Source organism: Lupinus angustifolius, chromosome LG13 (genome assembly GCF_001865875.1).
Source record: "Lupinus angustifolius cultivar Tanjil chromosome LG13, LupAngTanjil_v1.0, whole genome shotgun sequence".
NCBI classification, from domain to species: Eukaryota; Viridiplantae; Streptophyta; class Magnoliopsida; order Fabales; family Fabaceae; genus Lupinus; species Lupinus angustifolius.
The window spans coordinates 1,089,656-1,106,714 of NC_032021.1; the positions used below are offsets into that span (position 1 = coordinate 1,089,656).

The window sequence follows — 17,059 nt, forward strand, 5'->3', positions numbered from 1 at the left end:
AAATTAGCTATTTCGATAAGTTAATTGTAATGGGTAAATTCCTTGAAAGAAATTTAACAGTAGTTAGGTTAGTAGTGTGCCAAAGCACAAATATAGTAATGGTAGTTGTGGTTCTTCATTCTATGGGTGCATGTGAGATAGAGAAGCAAGTTTCTAGAAGAGTTGAAAGTTGGGTTTAAGGAATGATTATGAAATAAGAGAAGGGGATAGCAAAAGTTAAATGAGTTGGTTGTAGTTGTATCATGGGCTTTGGTTCACCTTCCACCTTTTGTTTTTCTTTTCTCTCCAAACCTTGTGGTGCAAGTTTAGAAAAGATAACAAGAGAAAATGATTGGTATTGGGGAGTTTCATTCTAGTTCTCACCTTCTTCCCCCAATTGCATAATATTATACTAGTTATTCATTTATAGGAGAAATTCACTTACTTCAAGAGTAAAATAAGTAAACTTACTCCACATCTTAGCTATCAATTTTAGGAAAATATAACAATTTAAATTAGTGAATAGATCTAAACTATTAAATTTCTCTAGAATTGATGGCTAAAATGTAGATAAAGAATAGTTTGAGTAAATAAATTCACTCTCTTATTTTATATCATTCTATGTGAATATCAAGTGGATGGTAAGAGTTAATGTGATGGGTACAAGTTGCTTTCAAGGGTGAAAGATTGGGTCCACTTGGGTAATTATTTGGGAGTATTTCACCAACCTTTTTCACTTTTTTCTGACTGTACTTGCAATTCTAGTCCAAATCATTCATCGGTTACATGCTCAACACTATCACTCCCTACCATCTAATTTAATTGTGCTAGGAATCAAATATGTGATACAAAGAAATAAGTAAAGTGATGAACATATACATGAATAATATATCTATGAACCTAATAAATTACTTTTTTAAATTAATATGTGATGTTTGATCTACTTATTTATTGGCTCATTATTGAAGTTGTGATGGTGGAAACACTTAAATTTTACAATAATTTCTCCTACCTATTAGTTTTTAAAGAAAATGAACAACTCAACTAAGATCATGAGCATGCAATTAACATGTATTAATTGGGTGAGACAACAACACTACCTAACTCTAGAGTCTAGCCATAGGGTGCCCAAAATAAATTCCAATGTGCCTATAATACTAGTTACCAAATAATAAATGATGGATGAAATGCATAACTATAACTATGGAGCATCAACTATGGTTGCAATCTGTTTGGTGCAATTATTAAAAGAGATCATCCTATAATGGCCTTCTTAGCTAACCCAAAAAGGAGGAGCAACCTATGGCTTTTCTACCCAATTAGTATTGCATATCAAAAGCAGAGTCACATGGGAAATTCTTAAAATTTGAAGAAAAATATGTATTAAAATTAAAAGGAAAAGGGAGTAACTAGTGGATAAAAAGAACCAGGAAGAGAATGTAGCGTACCATTTAAATCTACATAATTGTTTGTGTATGGTGACAGCCAGCACAGCAACACAACTATGTCATGTGCTTAGGTACTCGTGGGAGGTTTACCTACCTCTTAGGTTGTCCTCACATGCTGCTCTTCCTCAACATTAATCTTTTCCAATATGGTGGGATAAAATTTAAAACCCATTATTCATTGCTCAGAAATGGTTTTGTTTTCCCTGTAGTTTTTCATCACAGTCACCTAACCGAAAATCGGGACACGACAGCTGATTATTTATCTCAAACTCTGTCTTGAGTTGCTATTAAGTCATGGGTTTCTTTCCTTTTATCTCTTTTGATTTGTTTCCTTTTTTAATAGGATAGCATGTTCCACAGCCTGAGATTATAATATATGAGGTGCTAGAGTCAGAGGGAAGAGAAGTCATCTGAATCTTCATAAAGTAACATTTAAAGGATAGGATGAGTCATCTAATTCCATTAGTAATTGCCATATCAAGCACTTTATCTGATGTTAGTCCACTAAAATCTATCTTGACAAGGAAAAAAATATGACCTAGAGCCCCACTTCCAAATTGCTGTATTTGTGTTAAACTTGCAAAGCTAAAACACCACTTTCCATGATACCCACCTACATTATATATTCAGCACATGCATGGATCTCACATTTACTGATGTTAAAATTATTGGTTATCCTATGTTTAGATATACAGTGCATTACAACTGTGCTAATAGCCTAATACACAATTACACAAGATTCACATCAGACCTGCATGATTTTTACCATATGATTAGGTGATTGTAACTACTCTCACTTTGTAGTTTGAACACCAACTCTCTTCCAATACCTACCAGAAGTGTATTATGATGTCGTGTGCTTGATGAAAATGTGAACAAAGCATTATTGGTGGCATAAATGGTGTACAATTATTAAAGATCCAATATTTAATATTTCAGTGATCAAAGCTTGCCTTAGAGTTCTCTCATCTCGTGGAGTATGTATTAATTTAGAGCATGTCACAGAGCTGAGGTAAAGGCATGGTGGAGTTACTTGTCCAGATTGTGTTCCCAGGTTTTCATAATTCTAATTTACCCGCCAGTGACATGTATACAATTAGTCTATTTGCATTTCTATCCTCCGAGTTAGGATCCTCTCCGTTAATGAAGAGACAAGTGCTTCAAAAAGTAAAGAGAAATGCAACTTTAAATTACACGTATATCCTTTTAATTACAATGAAATCACATTTTTGTCACTAAAAACAAGTAAAAAATATGTACTTGTCTTTCCATTAACGGGGAGGATCCTTACTCGTATCCTTCTTGTCAAATTCCTCTGAGAACAAAAACATATTATTGGGGGTATAAAAATGTGTATTTAAATATTATAATGTTGCTACTGAATGGAGTATTCAGTTGTGTATTTACTCTATTCAAATAATCAGAACAATAACTGTAGCATTACTCCTATTGGTACTAAGAAAACAGATATTGAAACTGCAAAAATGATCCTAATATTTCTCATTATGGGTCACACATACGTCAAATCCAAGTCTACTTCTCTCTTTTGCGAACTTTGTACAGGTAACTGAGGATCACCACCGCAGCAGTAACTACAACTCCGAAGCACCTTGCGCCAGTACAGTCGAGTCCTTAGGAGAGGCTGCCTTTGAGGGCACAAAGCCTAGCTCTGAGTTTCTTATGTGATTCAGCATAATCGCAGTTTGGAAGTAAGAGCAGCAGACAGATTCAAGTAATGGGACAACACATCAATACAATAGCTACCCTTTACTTTTTCTTCAATGGATTTGAGGAAAAACCAAAACTTCCCATGGATGTCTTAGGTAAGCTAGCCTACATTAAAGTAAGTGCTAATAGACGCAAATGTTTGGTTTACTGTATAGACTTCATTAGTTATGTATTTGGCAACACACAAACAGGCTTCATAGGATAGTAAGGAGACTTATGAAATACTAATGAAACAAATTAAATTGGCAGGACAATGGACTAAGTAAAACAAATGGGGACAATGTAATGGCCATTTGAATTAAGCAATCTCTGGTACCATTGCATACAATGATATGGGATTGCAAAACTCAGGAGCATCCAATAAAGCCTTCTCTGTTGGAAGTTTAAGCAGCCCTGCAGAATCTTCTTTTAAAGTTCCCTAATGTCAACAATGATATTTAGCTTGTAAATATAATTAAGCTCTGTCCATACTGGGAGACAAAACTGAAGCTCTACAAATGTCCTTGTAGGAAGGTTAAAATAAGCAGTAGTATTGCACAAAGCTTAAGTCTTACACAAAGTATGAGTTATCGAACTTCAGGGGATCCACTGTCCAAGGGCCATCAAACCCTGATCTCTCTGGATGTGCTCTTCCCTTGTATCACCAAAGAAAACAAAGTAAAAACACCTAGCCATAACCACAGCAAGTAATAAAGAGATATACGCAAAAGGGCAATTACCAACAATGTCCTTGTCAGATAGGCTCATTCTATAAAAGATATCACACAGACGTGGCACACCTACCAACAGCATTCACATTTTATGTTTTCATGTCAGATTCTTAACCTAGTTCATTTTAAATTGTGAGCTTTAAACAGTAAACAGAACACCCTTGATAGCTCTAGTAAGATATTTACCTTGTTTGGCATCAGGAAGTCGCCCTTCTTTGGGAGATATTTTTTAATCACGCAAGAGAGAAAGTAACATGAACTAACAAGATTCTGAACTTCTGATGTTGTCATAACAAGCTATATACTAATATTGCATAACATACCCTTCTTCCAGGAACTAAGTCAATTGTGGGGGCCCCAGTAACCTCAACTGCAACAACACCTGCAAGCTGGAAACACAAGGAGAGAAAACAATTTTAATTCAGATTCACATGTCTTCATTCTGATGGAAATCAATTCTTAAGTTAGTTTTATAGTATGCAAGAAGACCTAATGTATTCAACCTCATTGTAGAAATCTTAGGAGCTAAGGTTATATGCATGTAAAACACTAGTTATAAGAGAACTGGATCTCAACCAGGTAGATGCTTAAGCTGTTGAAATTTGAAACACACAACATTAACTAACACAGGAGCTTGAGCTTCAACGGTATCTTGTACATTTCTTAACTATTAACCTTCAGGTGCACTTCTGCACTTGCTCCAATGTTTAATAATAAAGCTATCCAGAAATCTCTTCTTTTTGGAGGTTCTTTTTCCCTTGTGTCGAGAAGGAAAGGTGTCTAGGTTGTATGAAACTATCCAATAGTGTCATTTAATTAATTGAAAGAAAATTGGGTGTCCCAGTGCACAAGGCTCCTGTCAGTGGGGTCTGGGAATGGTACGTGTATGCAGTCTTATCCTCTCGAGCGAAGATGTTGTTTCCATGATTTGAACCCATCTACATACATGTTACAAGGCAATCAACCTTATCAAAATTTGAAAGAAAGTTGGACGATACAAAAATTTGTTAGAGAAAATGTTGCCATCATAATATTTGTATAGTACTGACTCATATACTCTAGATGACAAAGTAACTATCCAAATAAATAGTACAAAAAATGAGAGTCTGCAAAAGACTGAACAAGTTAGGTTTTCTCCCTAACATGGTTCATCATAGAAAAGTTACCTATCCAATTGTATTCTTGTGTGGTTGAGGGTTGAAGTTATCAACGTCAACCATTATGGGGCATAGGGTTGTAACTTCATACACTTTTTTTGGGAAATTAAGTCTGTCCATTTAAGTTTCATTCAAGCACCCAACACTGAAACATGGTCACAATGAAGTAAAAAGAAAATAGAAACAAGGAATGAATAACCACTTAACAATCTAGAGAAAAACCTAAGCATAGCATCCATATAAGTATTGAGAATCATAAATAATGTATAAACAGACGAACCTGCATAAGATATCACTAACTAATCAAACTACTATGAATCAATCAACACAATGTATTATTTATTGTGTTAAAAGTGAACTTTGTTATTTACGATTGCTAACCAGAACGAAGAACACGAGGTGCATATATTCATCATTGACAGAGTAATGAAAGCATCTTAATTGATTCTCTAAATTTTATAGTTTCAGTAGTCAATCATCAATGAATATTTGAGTAGCTAATGCTAAAAGTTGCATATGATGTGGTAGAAGTAGGGTGAGTAGGACACGGCCTACCCATTCAACCTTATCGGAATAAAATTTGTCTCATCGAATCTAGGTGGTTTTAATTAAAAAATATTGACCCTGTCAATATTTATGATAAGATTCTATCTTATTGTAAAGTTATATTATTTATATGTCAAATTGTATATTTGTAAATTAAATTGAGAAAATTTTATCTAAAATAATTATGTTTTGTATTTATCAAGTTTAGGATTGAGTTTAAGTTTAAAGGTTAATCCGATCAATATTTATGATTAGTTTAACATTTTAGCTTCAGTTTAGGGTCGAGTTCAAAAAATGATTAATCAATTTTTAAAGTTAATAAACAAATCTTACATGAATCAACTCAAGTCATGCTTATGTATAAATACTATTATCTAATATCAAACCACATCATATTATTATATTATATAACATATTCGTTAAATAAACATTTTAATTGCTACTAAGAATTATTAATCTTTATAAAATATGTCATATAAAAACTTATAGCAATTTCATTACACCACATCAAATTATGGAGTAAAGTTTAATTTGAGTAATTGCATCATGCCACATATATGACACAAAAGTAAAATATTAACTTCAATGACCATAATATTAGTTTACATGTATTATGATATTAAAGCAACACTACAAATAAAACATGTATAATTAAATAGTGTCAATACAAACAAGGTGTTATCTAGTGGTGTAAAGTTTTGCTAAATCTTTAAGATGATCAAAAGATTAAATATTTGCTTGTTTAGAATAATACTTATTGAGAAAGACAATCACATATCGTAAAAATAATTAATTTCTTACACATATAATGAAGAAATAACCTATCTAGTACAAAAAAATTATGCATTATGTTTGTGTCTAATATGATATTTAAATTCTCATATAAATTATTATTCTTGCAATATTTATGTCATCAAACCAACCAATTATCCATAACATGGATCCACTACTAGTCTCTCCACTTGACTAAGGGAAATTACCACAACGATCATAGTAGAGTAAATTATACTGACATTTTCTGAGTTTTAATGAAATTATATAGATTATTCATCCATTTTTTGCACCTACAAAAAATCATGATTTTTAAACATATATTACACTGAGTAACCCTGCATGATAAACAAGTACGATCTTTTAAATAAAAAGATATGATAAATGTAATTAAGTTAAACAAAATATGATATATTGTGGAGACGTGTCTAAAAATATACCAAATAATACATTTTTATTATTTTTTGTTCAATATAAGATACATAAATAATTCTAAGGAGATATATAAATTACTCTTATACTATATTTTTCCGAACAAAAAATAATAAAAATGTATTGACTCCAATATTATTTATTCTTGTTTCCAAAATATATCATATTTTGTTTAATTTAATTATATTTATTGTTTAACAAACAATAATGAAAATGTATTGACTCCAATATTATTTATTCTTGTTTCCAAAATATATCAGATTTTGTTTAACTTAATTTTGTTTAATTTAATTATATACATATAAGGTAGTTAGTGTAAAATATGCATAAAAACTAGGAGTTTTTTGTAGGTATAAATAATGGAGGAATAATGTGTGTAATTTCACTTAAAGTCAGAGAGTGTCATGTCGATGGAGCTGCTCATCCATTTGCACGTCTTGGGTGGACAAAACATGATAATGTGTCCATCCACCCTAAAATATCAACCCAACATGCCATTTTCGTCCACAGACATTTCAAACGAGCGGACATGGCGACCCATGACATCAATGAATACTACAATAAGAAATTTGATGGGCCAAGTATGACAACAGTAATTCATGTTATAATATCTTAACAATTAACTGCATGTCCAGTTTGTGCAAAACATTGTGTTATTGTGTTTTGAATCACATTGTGCATCTATGTGATCTCAAATATGATAATATGAATATTGCATTATTTCAGCAGTGAAATACAATAATATATAATATCTTAGAATGTATATACTAGATTATATTTACTTTTTTTTTAAATTTAGGGCGGTGCGCAAGCCTGCCCTCCCATATTTAAAATGAACAAAACATGATATTTCACATTGTTTTGCATAAACCCTAATTTTTGTGTACAGAGTATGAACAAAATAACCTTAATCACAATACTAATCCTAACAAATGGTTTAGATTGGGAATGTCTAAAAGTTTAGTTAATAGTGAAGAATGAGAAGTTTGAAATGAAGAGAAAACATGTGAATGAATCAGGATCACCTGTTCCAAAAAGTTCCCATCTCCTTGTACCAGACTAATCACATTCATCCATATAATATAAAAAATATATTTTATGTTTTATTTTTATTTTTTTCAATTAGTTATCACTTTTTAATTGGCTTGGTACACAGATGAGACACCAAAAGTGGGACAGGTGATCTCCATTCCATATAAATACCTAAGTAAACCTAACCAAATCTCACCTCTACTTCTAATTTAGATTTAAACAAAAATAACTCTTGTGGAGATGATATGATTAAAATTTAAAAACTAAATAATATAATAAACTTATGATGCATCACCAAATAATAGATTAGAATAGATTGGATAATCATTGATTTGACCACATTCGAATCCTTATTTGTTTGAGGGCAATTAGTTGATCCTTTGAAATCACATATAAAATCCCTTCACTTCTTCTTCAAAACTCTTCTATTCTCCCTTTCCCCTTCGTTAGGGTTTTCATTCTACCTGCAACAACAACAACAACAAGAAGAAGAAGAATCTTTCTCTCTTTTCCACTCCACTTGTGCCTCACTTACCATTCTCTTCACCTTTATAGTGCGATTCCTTCAGGGTTTGGAATTTGGTTATTTTCGAATTTCTAGGGTTTCGGTGCGATACATGATTGGATCGATTGAAATTGTGAATTACCGCTCTGTGGTGAGCGAGTTCATGAACTAAGCGGTGGGTTTGGTTTTGTATGGAAACTCGTAGTCGGAAGCGGGCGGAGGCTTCCTCACCTGCCCCTTCATCTTCTTCTTCTCCTCGTCCCACTACTCGTTCAACCAAGCGCCCTCGTCTTTCTTCTTCTGCCACCGCAACCGCCGCCACAACCACCACTTCAACCACAACAACTCCGTCTCGTTCGGTCAACACTCGCTCCCGCGCATCCAGGACTAAGGAACCCCTGCCGCCTAAAAACCCTCCTCCTATGGACCCCACCAATGAATCCTCTGGCTCGCGTGGTCGACGTGGCAAGAACGCTGATAGGGGCAATTCCGACAAGGGTAAAGAGAAGGAGCATGATGTGAGGATAAGGGAAGCGGAGAAGGGGATTGCTTTGAAAATGGAAAGTAGTGGCGTTGGGGATGGTGATGGTGATGATAATGATAACGAGGGCGGCGTTGGTCATCAGAATGTGACGTCAGCGAGTAGTGCTCTTCAAGGGCTTCTTCGGAAACTTGGTGCTGGTTTGGATGATCTGCTTCCTTCGTCAGCCATGGGTTCTGGCTCGCATCAGAGTGCGAGGTTGAAGAAGATCCTTGCTGGATTGCGTGCTCAAGGAGAAGAAGGTCGCCAGGTTGAGGCATTGACTCAGCTCTGTGAAATGCTTTCAATAGCGTCGGAGGATTCGCTTAGTAATTTCTCAGTTGATTCATTTGTTCCAGTACTAGTTGGGTTGTTGAATCATGAGAGCAATCCTGATATCATGCTTCTTGCTGCTAGGGCGCTGACCCATTTATGTGATGTGCTACCTTCATCGTGTGCTGCGGTCGTGCATTATGGTGCGGTGTCAATTTTCTGTGCGAGACTGCTCACAATTGAGTATATGGACTTAGCTGAACAGGTTTGTCACTATCTCATTACTGATATGATTGCTGAAATGGTTTTTGAATCTTGGAACAGATATAAGGTGTTTCATGTTGAGTTCTGATTGTGCATATTGATTTTAGGACTGTTTAATACAATGTTTTGAAGTCTTTATGTTATTTTCTATTGTCGGTGTATGTATTTGTTTTGTCATTGATCTGGTTCGTTGGGTTGTTGACATGAATAGTCTCTTCAAGCTCTAAAGAAGATATCTCAGGAGCACCCAACTGCCTGCTTACGAGCTGGCGCTCTTATGGCTGTGCTTTCTTATTTGGATTTCTTCTCAACTGGAGTTCAGGTAAGTGACCATTGAAAAACCTAACTACACTTTGGGGATGATTATTGTTTTGGACAATAAGGTACTTTCAGTGAACAAGCCTATACTGAAAGAATTCTATATTTCAGAGGGTGGCATTGTCTACTGCTGCAAATATGTGCAAGAAGCTTCCTTCAGATGCAGCTGATTTTGTGATGGAAGCGGTTCCTCTTTTGACGAACCTCCTTCAATACCATGATGCAAAGGTAAGGTTATATTTTGTTGTTGAACTTGTCATGCCCCTAGAGACATTATCAATTTTATATCTTCACCACATGCAATTTTTGGTAGGTATTGGAGCATGCTTCTGTTTGTTTGACTCGAATAGCTGAAGCATTTGCATCATCTCCAGACAAATTAGATAAATTGTGCAATCATGGACTAGTAACACAAGCAGCATCCCTCATTTCTACCAGCAGCTCTGGTGGTGGACAGGCTTCTCTCAGCGCATCAACATATACTGTAAGTGCAATTTTTGCTTTTAAGTTGGATGCTTTCTGTCTGTGGTCATTAGTCCTTGACTTATTATGTGTATGCAGGGTCTAATCCGGCTTCTTTCAATTTGTGCAAGTGGGTCCCCTCTTGGAGCTAAGAGTCTGCTTCTCCTTGGAATTAGTGGCATTCTTAAAGATATTCTCTCTGGTTCTGGTGTTTCTTCCAATGCCTCTGTTTCTCCTGCATTGAGTAGGCCACCAGATCAGGTCTTGTGCACTTATGAATTCTTTTTCTTCTGGCTATTTATGCCTAGCTGGGTCTCTCTATGGCCTTATTTGACAGATTTTGACTTTAAATTCATCATTTAGACCCATTTGATTTTTTCAGCTCACTTATCTTTGTGAAAGGATGGAACTATTCTAACTCTCTGTTATAACATACAGATATTTGAGATTGTGAACCTGGCAAATGAGCTTCTACCCCCATTGCCAAAAGAAACAATTTCCCTTCCAGTCAGCTTGAACTTGTTTGTGAAAGTGCCCATTGTAAATAAGTCCTCTGCTGGCAGTTCTGGGAAAGAAGAGACAAATGGAAATGCTCCTGAGATATCGGCTCGTGAGAAGCTATTGAATGATCAGCCTGAGTTACTTCAACAATTTGAGATGGATCTCCTCCCAGTTTTAATACAGGTTGACACTTGTACTGTTCAAATGTTTAAATTTTGCTTCATAACTTCTTGATAATTAAAAAAGCGGTTCTATTCCTCGACATTCCTCCTCTTCTGTGGTTATTGTTAGTGCTAACATTTGCTTTTGAAACAGATATATGGTTCAAGTGTCAATGGCCCTGTTCGGCACAAATGTCTGTCTGTCATTGGAAAATTGATGTATTTCAGCACTGCAGAGATGATCCAGGCCTTATTTAGTGTAACCAATATATCAAGGTACCTAGAAGTTTATTTGAGTTGTTGTTTATTAGAATAGTGCCCAAAGTGTAATAAGTTAGAAAGTTAGTTAGTTTTGTGTAAGAGTTAGTTAGAGGTTAGATAAGCTTGCTATGCAAGCTATCTCATGTATGCCTCTGTAAATATCTTTATCCCTATCTCTTGTGACTAACTTTCATCAATAAGATTTCAGAGAATTAATTTCTCTTTCACACTCTCCCTGTTTCTCTATCCTTTTCTCTCCCTCTATTCCCTTCTCTCTTACAGTGTTGTTTGATATTCTCACTGCTTTTATGGAGTTAGGAGACTTATGCATTGCTACTTTTATTCATATAGTTTCTTAGCTGGTGTCTTAGCATGGAAAGATCCACACGTTTTAGTTCCGGCTTTGCAAATTGCTGAAATTCTTATGGAAAAGCTTCCTGGGACATTCAGTAAGATGTTTATCAGAGAGGGTGTTGTCCATGCGGTGGACCAGCTTATTTTGGCTGGAAACCCAACTAATGTCTCTACCCAAGCATCTTCTGCTGAGAAAGACAACAATTCTGTATCTGGACCATCATCTCGTGCTAGGCGTTATCGGCGACGCAGTGGTAACAACAATCCTGATGGAAATCATTTGGATAATTCAAAGTGTCCAGTTTCGGTAAATGTTGGTTCACCACCGAGCTCTGTGGATATTCCAACAACAAATTCCAGTATCCGGTTATCTGTTAGCGCAGCTGCTAGAGCTTTTAAAGATAAACACTTCCATTCTGATCTCGGGGCTATTGAAGTGGGTGTTACTGATGATCTTTTGCATCTGAAAAATCTTTGCATGAAGTTAAATGCTAGTGTTGATGACCAAAGAACGAATGGAAAGGGGAAATCTAAAACTTCTGCCTTTGGTCTGGAAGAGAATTCTGCGAACAAAGAAGAGTATTTTGTTGGGGTGTTATCTGACATACTGAATGAACTTGGCAAAGGAGATGGCGTATCCACATTTGAATTTATTGGAAGTGGTGTTGTTGCAGCTTTGCTGAATTATTTTTCTTGTGGGTATTTCTCTGAAGATCGAATATCAGAAACCAACTTGCCCAAGCTTCGCCAACAAGCACTTACAAGGTTTAAGTCATTTATAGCTGTTGCACTACCTGCCAGTATCGGCAATCAGGTTATGACTCCTATGTCTGTCCTAGTCCAGAAGCTTCAAAACGCGTTGTCATCTTTGGAGCGTTTCCCTGTTGTGCTGAGCCATTCAGCTAGGTCATCTAGTGGAAGCACAAGACTCTCCTCTGGACTAAGTGCATTATCACACCCCTTCAAGTTGCGTCTCTGTCGAGCCCCAGGTGAAAAGTCACTTCGGGACTATTCATCCAATGTTGTATTGATTGATCCATTAGCAAGTTTAGCAGCCATTGAGGAGTTCCTTTGGCCTCGTATCCAGCGAAGTGAATCGGCTCAAAAGTCAACTGTACCCATAGGGAATTCTGAACCTGGGACAACTGCTGGAACTGGTATTTTATCTCCTTCCACCTCTACTCCTGCAACTACTCGTCGTCAATCTACTAGATCCAGAGCATCTGTTAATATAGGTGATACGCCCAAAAAAGAAATTACTCAAGACAAGAGCACAAGCTCATCTAAGGGGAAGGGAAAAGCTGTATTAAAGCCTGCACAAGAAGAGGCAAGGGGGCCTCAAACCAGGAATGCTGCACGTAGAAAAGCAGCTCTTGACAAAGACGCTCAAATGAAGACTGTAAATAGCGACTCTACTTCTGAGGTATGCTTCAAAGTCATAGGCATGAGTCTGTAATTTTACCGTATTACCTTTTCTTCAGTTAGTTTATAACTCTTAACTATTTATTCTTTGTTGGGTAGTTTTTAGCCTTTACTCCTCCCTTTGTTCTTTTCCTTCTTCATCTGGTCATTAATTTTTATGATTTTGTTTTGACTCAGAAAGTAAAGTATAAAGGAAATATTTGTTACAGTGCCATTTTCATAAACTTAACGTTGCTGTTTTGCATTGCGCACATAAGGCTTGAAAAGGCATCTGAAATTTCTCTGCTGATATACCTTTGGACACTCTAGGTTTTCTTGTTGTTAGATTGTGAAATGAATTATCTCTGCCATAGTCTTCGTTGCATAGTTCTTTTGTTCCTTTTTTCCTTTCTTCCTCTGGCCATTAATTTCTATGGTTTTGTTTGGACTTAGAAAGTAAAATGTAAAGGAAAGATTCATAATAGTGACATTTTAATAAACCTGAAGATGCTGTATTGCGTTGCGCATTGCAGGCTTGGAATGATGGCTGAAATTTCTTTGCTGATATCTGTGGCTTTGTACACTCTTGATTTTGTTGTTGTTAGTTGCTGAAATGACTTATTCTTCCGTTTAGTTTTTTTAGCTTGCTGATGATGATAATTACTTGATTAAATTATATTCACCACTTATCCGCTAAAACACTTAGCCCAAGTGCTCTTCTGATATTTTGTTGAGCAGTTTTCTTTCTGCCACTCATTTATCAATGTTGTTTTGAAGTCACATACTGGTAACTGACATATTTGGGTTGCAGTAAAAATGGATACTTTAAGATTATTTGCGACTTTTGTAGGACTACTTAAAATAATTTACTGTATGCACTGTACTTTTTGTTATTTTTTTTTACATTGAACTCGGTCACATTATGAGATTTGAAGCGTGGTCCTCTTCTTAAGGAATATTTCAGATTCATTTTTGTTGAAAGTTGCTAGGGTGTTCAATGGTATGGTATGCAGTGGATATGATCTAACTTGGGTACCAAGCACATTTTGTCTGCTCTGAATTAAATTTTTTTACTTAGTTGATGTTTCCTGAGACATTGTAACATTTTCTGTGGCTATTTTCTGTTAAATGTTTTCTATCTAGTGATATTCCCATTTTTTTGTGCCAGGATGAAGATTTGGATATATCTCCTGTTGAGATTGATGAGGAATTGATGATTGATGATGATGATGATATATCTGATGATGAAGATGATGAACATGAAGATGTATGTTATCCAACGTTTCTTCATTTTCTTTGGTTAAAGTTTTCCCACTTATTAGCATATCAATTAAGTAGTTATTGTGCCGTTATCTTCATTGATTTCCTGACATACCATTTTATCCTTTTTCATGTTTAATGTGGCTTTTGATATGTTTTATATACACATCTTGGTTCTTCAAATCCAGCACTAACACTATTGATGTTCTCCACTTGCTTTTGTTTTAGGTTTCATAAACAAAATGCTTGTATTGTTTTTTCTTCCAAATTTTATTAACAACAATTATTGGTTATGTTCAACCAAGATTGAAAACTATCAAGTTAATTTGCATTGATTCTTAAAATTTTGTGCTTGTTCAAATTGTATGATGCAGATGTTGAGGGATGTTTCTCTCCCTGTTTGCTTGCCTGACAAAGTACATGATGTTAAATTGAGTGACTCTGCTGAGGAGTGCACTGTTGCTCCTGCAACAAGTGATGGCCAGACTAATGCAGCCTCAGGTTCTAGTAGCAAAGTTGGTACAGCCAGGGGATCAGACACTGCTGAGTTTAGGAGTGGCCATTCTTTTAGCTCAAGGGGTGCATTGTCATTTGCTGCTGCTGCTATGGCTGGACTTGGGTCTGTTAATAGCAGAGGTATCCGGGGTGGCAGGGATAGGCATGGGCATCCCTTGTTTGGTGCTTCTAATGATCCCCCAAAGTTGATCTTCATTGCTGGTGGGAAGCAGCTTAATAGGCATTTGACTATATATCAGGCAATTCAGAGACAGCTTGTTGTAGATGAAGATGACGAGGAGAGGTTTGCTGGCAGTTCCTTTGTTTCTAGTGATGGAACTAGGTTGTGGGGAGATATATACACACTAACTTATCAGAGGGCTGAGAATCAAACGGACAGGGCTTCTACCGGAGGTTCATGCTTAAATGTTTCAAAATCTGGAAAATCTGGGTCTGCATCAAATTCTAGTTCTGAAGCCAAGTTGCATCGATCTTCTGTTCTTGATAGCATCTTGCAGGGAGAATTGCCCTGTGAGCTGGAGAAGTCTAATCCTACATACAACATATTGGCACTATTGCGTGTGCTTGAGTGTTTGAACCAGATAGCACCCCGTTTAAGGGTCCAAGTGGTTACTGATAACTTTGCTATGGGAAAATCTTTGGATTTAGATGAGCTAGGTGTCACCAGTGGTGTTATGGTTCCTCCAGAGGAATTCATCAGCAGCAAACTTACTCCAAAATTAGCTAGGCAAATACAAGATGCCCTAGCATTATGCTGTGGGAGTCTTCCCCCATGGTGTTACCAGTTAACTAAAGCATGCCCGTTTTTGTTCCCTTTTGAGACCCGGCGGCAGTACTTCTATTCTACTGCCTTCGGGTTATCTCGTGCTCTACATCGACTGCAGCAGCAAGAAGGTGCAGATGGTCATGGATCAACAAATGAAAGAGAGGTGAGGGTTGGGAGATTGCAGCGCCAGAAAGTCCGTGTTACTCGAAATCGTATTTTGGATTCTGCTGCTAAAGTGATGGAGATGTATTCTAGCCAAAAGGCTGTACTTGAAGTAGAATATTTTGGTGAAGTTGGCACTGGCCTCGGTCCCACCCTTGAGTTTTATACACTTATTAGTCACGACTTGCAAAAGGTTGGACTGCAAATATGGAGATCAGATTCTTCTGAGAACTTTCAAATGGAAATTGATGGAAATGAAAAGAAAAGTCAAAGCATTGAAAGCTCTTTTGCTGGAGATGCAGAACTTGTTCAGTCTCGTTTTGGATTGTTTCCCCGGCCTTGGCCTGCAAATTCCGATGCATCTGAGGGTAGCCAGTTTTATAAAGTGATTGAATATTTCCGGTTGATAGGCCGTGTAGTTGCTAAAGCCCTTCAAGATGGACGCTTACTGGATTTGCCATTATCGGCGTCATTTTATAAGCTCGTTCTTGATCAAGTAAGTTGTTAATCAAACTGATGGCTTAACCATTTTTGTATGTATAGTTGATTTGAAGGCCAATTTTATTTTAGTCTTACATTTATCCTTTAATTTATTGCAGGAGCTTGATTTGCATGACATTCTTGTTATTGATGCTGGGCTTGGTAAAACTTTGCAAGAGTTGAATGCCCTTGTGTGCCGGAAAAATTATTTAGAATCTTGTGGTAGCTATACTGATAAGATTGCTAATTTACATTTTCGTGGATCCCCAATTGAAGATCTCTGCTTGGATTTCACACTCCCTGGTTATCCAGAATGCATTTTGAAACCGGGAGATGAAATTGTATGCACCTGCACTCTGGTTCTTTATTTTTTTCTTTTGTGATTCTTGTTCTGTTTGTAATTATGAAAATTTCTTTGAACTTCCTGTTAAATGTTCAGGTTAACATCAATAATTTGGAGGAGTACATTTCCATGGTGGTTGATGCAACTGTCAAGACTGGAATCATGCGTCAAATAGAAGCATTTAGAGCAGGATTCAATCAGGTTATATGCTGATTATAATCAAGTCATTTAACTTCTGTTTACCTTGTTTGGTGATGGCGAAAGTTTTTTAATCTAAAATGGAATCAAGTTTTTCTTAATAAATTTAAAAACTGTGATTAGGGAAAGTGGCTATGACATTGTTGTCTTTGCTAATTTATTTATGCATGTTCTATTATTCTCTTCCACTCCCATGTAATTGTCTGGAAATAAATTATATTGAGTAGTAAACTCAATTGGGTTTCAATTTGACAGTATTTAACATTTTTGAAGTTTACCTGGTGCATGCCATCAATTGGGTAAACATGTCATCTGTGATTTCTGATGGGACAGATGTAATTCAAAGTGTTTTTTTTGTTAAATCTTGATCTGTGAGTTACAGATATTGCCTCAATCTCATTTTGAATATATGAATTGATAAATTATGGAACATTAGCTCATTTGTTTGTGTTGACTACCAATTTCACCTCCTTTCCACTGTGCATTAAGATAGGAAGGTAGAAAACAATTG

General features: G+C 36.0%; 1 protein-coding gene and 1 long non-coding RNA gene across 5 annotated transcripts in view; one reads left to right on the plus strand and one right to left on the minus strand.

Moving 5' to 3' along the window:
- LOC109325235 lies at positions 2,774 to 5,552 on the minus strand. 2 transcript variants are annotated; one of them, XR_002105108.1, is made up of 2 exons: positions 5,404 to 5,552; positions 2,774 to 4,803 (listed from the first exon to the last, which is right to left on the minus strand). It is a non-coding gene; the product is annotated as an uncharacterized LOC109325235 (long non-coding RNA). The 2 variants fall into 2 exon arrangements; XR_002105107.1 differs by lacking the exon at positions 5,404 to 5,552 and adding an exon at positions 5,032 to 5,310.
- Positions 8,169 to 17,059, plus strand: part of LOC109325263 (E3 ubiquitin-protein ligase UPL3-like) — a 10,895-nt gene continuing 2,004 nt past the window's right edge. For all 3 annotated transcript variants that reach the window (XR_002105112.1, XR_002105113.1, XM_019557519.1), the window contains exons 1-12: positions 8,169 to 9,366; positions 9,577 to 9,687; positions 9,795 to 9,911; positions 9,997 to 10,167; positions 10,245 to 10,406; positions 10,584 to 10,829; positions 10,962 to 11,083; positions 11,420 to 12,845; positions 13,992 to 14,090; positions 14,458 to 16,023; positions 16,127 to 16,348; positions 16,447 to 16,551. Coding sequence is in view for 1 of the 3 variants with exons in the window: in XM_019557519.1 (XP_019413064.1) it covers positions 8,500 to 9,366; positions 9,577 to 9,687; positions 9,795 to 9,911; positions 9,997 to 10,167; positions 10,245 to 10,406; positions 10,584 to 10,829; positions 10,962 to 11,083; positions 11,420 to 12,845; positions 13,992 to 14,090; positions 14,458 to 16,023; positions 16,127 to 16,348; positions 16,447 to 16,551 (5,214 nt within the window). In the remaining 2 variants the exon portion in view is untranslated. The remainder of the gene's footprint in view (positions 9,367 to 9,576; positions 9,688 to 9,794; positions 9,912 to 9,996; positions 10,168 to 10,244; positions 10,407 to 10,583; positions 10,830 to 10,961; positions 11,084 to 11,419; positions 12,846 to 13,991; positions 14,091 to 14,457; positions 16,024 to 16,126; positions 16,349 to 16,446; positions 16,552 to 17,059) is intronic.